We start from the raw sequence: 3,876 nt of genomic DNA, 5'->3' as shown, positions 1-3,876 counted from the left end.
CGATTTGATCGTTGTACATCTGGATCTCATTGTCATAACCCTCCTGTGTACCTTTGATGGTTTGCTCCAACACTGTAGTCTGAGAGAAGAAAAGAGGGGGAAATTACCGTAATTTTCGGACTATAAGGCGCATCTGAATATAAGCCGCAGCAGCGGCATACCACTCTCGGTTCCACTTTTACTTTGGCGCGCTACCTGTCTCAATCTTTTCCGGCCTCCAGATTTTCCTGCTGGAACCCGCCGCTTAAAGGTGGGGGTCCGCGGACCGGCCATAGAGCCCATAGAGTTAAAGGTGGTGGCCGTTAGCTGTAAAAATCCATAGATTAGCCGCACCGTTATATAAGCCGCAGCGTCGAAAAATGGGGGAAAAGTCGCGGCTTATAGTCCGAAAATTACGGTATATACATTTTCCAAAGGTAGGTGTGTAGTGTGATTCTGTGTAGTTTATTTATGGCATCCCGTTGGATTTGACGTCATCTGAAGAGGACATCACACGCTCACTGCTTGATAGCGCGCGAAGCTCCGTTTCCGCCGGTTGTTAAACAACATCGTTATGGGGAAATGCAAGTCTGCGTCCAAATGGTTGGAAGATAAGGAGGAAGGACAATCAATAATGTATATAGTCAATGTGAGGTAAAGTGTGTCGCCAAGGTAACCGGTTAAAACTCAAAGTGGCGATGAGGTATTAAAATGTGTGGAAAGGGTCTTAAAAAAGGTCTTAAAAGGTTTTATATTTGACTTCAGGATTCCTGCATAGACCCTGTCTTTATACGAAAGCCATGCATAGCTGCAGTCAGTAACCTACAAGAGAATATTAAATCATTTATAACTAATGCACATCTACCCTGAAGAAACTGTCTCCACTAACAAGCACATGTATTGAAAAGGTAACGGACTGTAAAATGTGGAGACCTCATTTAAATCCGCAGACTGAGCTAACAATAGAATCTCACGAGGACAAAGATACTAAAGAGAAACTAGGTCTTTGTCACTTGCTCATAATCTAGAGGAGAGACATGTCTACGTAAGAAGCCTAACCTCACACAGTGGCCCTCACATTATAATAATAGTGTTTAAATGAATTCCTAAAATAGTACAGAGACTGCAGTTGAAGCTACATGTGCACTACTAAGTCAGCCTTTATTCAACATAAATGTGTCTGAAATGATTGGTTTTGTCATTAAATTGTTATTTTCTAATTGTTTTGTGAACAGTATTTCTACAACGCTATATCCCAAGAGTACTTGTACTGGGATGCTGCATCAAAGTCCTACATCCCAGTCCCAGGAGGGAACCCTGCAGCCACAGCGCCGTTGCCCATGACCGCTGAAGACCAGGCCATTCTTTCCAACCCAGCAGCAGACGCTCCTCTGGAGATGAAAAAATCCTTGACTCCTAATCCAGAAGACTCTGCAGCATTAGTTCCCAGTGCTGATGACGGCTGTGCGCTGGACCCTGTCCCCACTTCCTCTGCAACTCCTGAGAAGAAAGATGATGATGACTCTAAAAAGGACAACGACAAGCCAAGAAGCATCGCCGCTGTCAAGGTAGCACTTCAGATACAATACCACTGTACACAGTATGAAAGACACATGTGTAAAGGGAACGCGGTTAAGACATGTGTGTTGCTGTTTGCAGATCATGAAAGATATGGAGCGCTGGGCAAAGATCCAGAATCGTCAAAAGGAGACAACAGTCCGTTGTGCATCGCCGCTGCTGCTGAGTTTCAGAGGAGACGATGATAGGAGGCCTTCCAAGACGGCTGACGCTGGTTTTGCTATCTTCGAGAGGAAGGTTAGAGACTCTCCTCACACAACCACTTCCATCATGTGCATCAATGTGGAGATTAGAATATTTGTTTTCATTATATCTTGTAATGGTACTTAACCCAAATGTTTTGTCTACATCCGCAGATATCGGGTCCGGATGATCTTTTTAAGAAACCAATGGCTCCTCTTAAGAAAGATGAAAAGTCAAAGGTAGGAAACTTCATTCAGGAGATGTTGCACTATAACCCCTACTTCGTGTCTGATTCACTCTGTTTACCTCCTTCAGAGTAAAAAGTAGATTATTTTTTCTTACATAATTGACTAATTGTGTTTTCTCCCCCAGCGTTCTATGGGCTCTCTGAGTATGCTGGCATCAGACTATGCGGCTGGAAGTGATGAAGAGATAGAAGAAGATAGGGAAGACGCAGCCAGAAACAGTCAGGGCCCGTCTGAAGACAAGGACAGCAAGCTGACAGACTGGAAGAAGATGGCCTGCCTGCTGTGTAGGAGACAGTTCCCCAACAAGGACGCTCTCATCCGCCACCAGCAGCTCTCGGACCTGCACAAAGTACTACAAGTGTACCTCTCTATGAACAGTAGTTGACAGTCTCTCTGTATACAGACAAAGCCTCTAATACTGCATGTATTCTCTCAACAGCAAAACATGGAGATCCACCTTAAGATCAAGAGGTCCAAGAAGGAGCTGGAGGCACTGGAGAACCAGGAGAAAGAAGTAGGTGGAAATAAAGGGGTGTGCTCAGGAGAGCTTGAAGTGGTTGGGTTGAATACTAAAGGTTGATTGTGTCATTCACAGCTAACTACAAAAGAACCCTCCAGGTCACCAGAGCCGAAGAAAAGGAAACAACACCACCACCAACAGATGCAGCATCATAACTCCTGGGCTGGAGGCTCAAGGTATGTGTCTGAACTGACCTCTCACTGAAATGGGAAAGCATTTAGGTTATTTAGATTAGTGACACATTTGTCTTAACCATTTGTTCTCTATGCGTAGGGATATTCATAAAGTCAGCGAGAGACCTGGTCTTGGTCTTGGATCTGAACCTGCCCCGGTAAGTTTGCAGCTATTTTTCTCTGCAAAATGTGGTGTTTGTTGTCGGTTTGTTAAAACCTCTATTGTACATTTTTCTCCAGCCACGAAAAAAGAAAGACCCTGTGGTTTGGGACCATGCCACCTACAAACAGGCGGTTCGCAAGGCCATGTTTGCACGGTTTAAGGAACTCGAGTGATCTCATCTGAACTCATCCTCAATTTGATATGTGATTGGGTAATATGACACCCTCCCCACCTAAGCATAAGAACGCCTCTGACGTTGCTCTGCCTCGGACATTATTAAACTACAGAACCACCGTTTTCTACAATGAATTAAGATGAAAATGATGTGTCAAAATTAAATGACAAGACTATTGTGGAGCTTAATCAACTGATACTTCTCATCCTTAACAATGGATGTTGTATAGAAAATGTGAATCTTGCTGTTTAACTATTTTTGCCCATGTTTTATGTGTGGCCTGTGTAGAATTATGACATTTTTCAATGTGATTTATTTCTTTTTTTATGATACTGTCACACTGGCCACAATTACATTTTGTTTTAAACTCGAGCAAATATTTCCTTTTCATGGGTCGAAGTTTCAAATGTATGTCCACATGTTTAAGTAAAAAATATGATGAAGTAGCTTTTTCTGCATTTGAAGTTTTTGTTCAGTGTTCTGCTGTACATCTCATGTCCACTAGGTGGCAGCAAGACACTCAAGATGTTTTGTCTTGTATTAATGTGACGTGTCCAAGAAAGAATGCTGTAACACATCAGGTTTAGTATTTAATATCAGTTTTTACAAAGTGACAACCAGGTGATAACATTGAAGTGCAAGTATATGAGGTCAGGATTTCCAGTCATGACGGGTCTAGCCAATATGTATTTTCTGTAGGAGTTAAAACATGAAGCCTCCTCTATGACCTTTCCTGATATGAAGTAACCAGCCTCACCCTCTCTGCAGCTGTAGTTCAACTCCTCAGAGAACAAGAACACTGGGGAGCATGCAGAGTTAGTCTCTGACAACCACAGAAAGATGTGGTGCAAGCCAAC

General features: G+C 43.0%; 1 protein-coding gene across 1 annotated transcript in view; it reads left to right on the top strand.

Annotated features, from left to right (window-relative positions):
• rbm6 (RNA binding motif protein 6) overlaps window positions 1-3,466 on the top strand; it is a 13,474-nt gene extending 10,008 nt beyond the window's left edge. Inside the window, exons 13-20 of the mRNA XM_010795499.1 lie at window positions 1,206-1,547; window positions 1,639-1,794; window positions 1,914-1,979; window positions 2,113-2,337; window positions 2,428-2,502; window positions 2,584-2,684; window positions 2,782-2,839; window positions 2,922-3,466. Coding sequence (XP_010793801.1) covers window positions 1,206-1,547; window positions 1,639-1,794; window positions 1,914-1,979; window positions 2,113-2,337; window positions 2,428-2,502; window positions 2,584-2,684; window positions 2,782-2,839; window positions 2,922-3,017 — 1,119 coding nt within the window. The 3' untranslated portion in view covers window positions 3,018-3,466. The remainder of the gene's footprint in view (window positions 1-1,205; window positions 1,548-1,638; window positions 1,795-1,913; window positions 1,980-2,112; window positions 2,338-2,427; window positions 2,503-2,583; window positions 2,685-2,781; window positions 2,840-2,921) is intronic.
• Window positions 3,467-3,876: the final 410 nt, after the last annotated feature.

This window comes from Notothenia coriiceps, unplaced genomic scaffold (assembly GCF_000735185.1).
Source record: "Notothenia coriiceps isolate Sejong01 unplaced genomic scaffold, NC01 NC01_scaffold00037246, whole genome shotgun sequence".
Classification (NCBI taxonomy): domain Eukaryota; kingdom Metazoa; phylum Chordata; class Actinopteri; order Perciformes; family Nototheniidae; genus Notothenia; species Notothenia coriiceps.
This window is presented reverse-complemented; position numbering and strand designations above follow the sequence as displayed.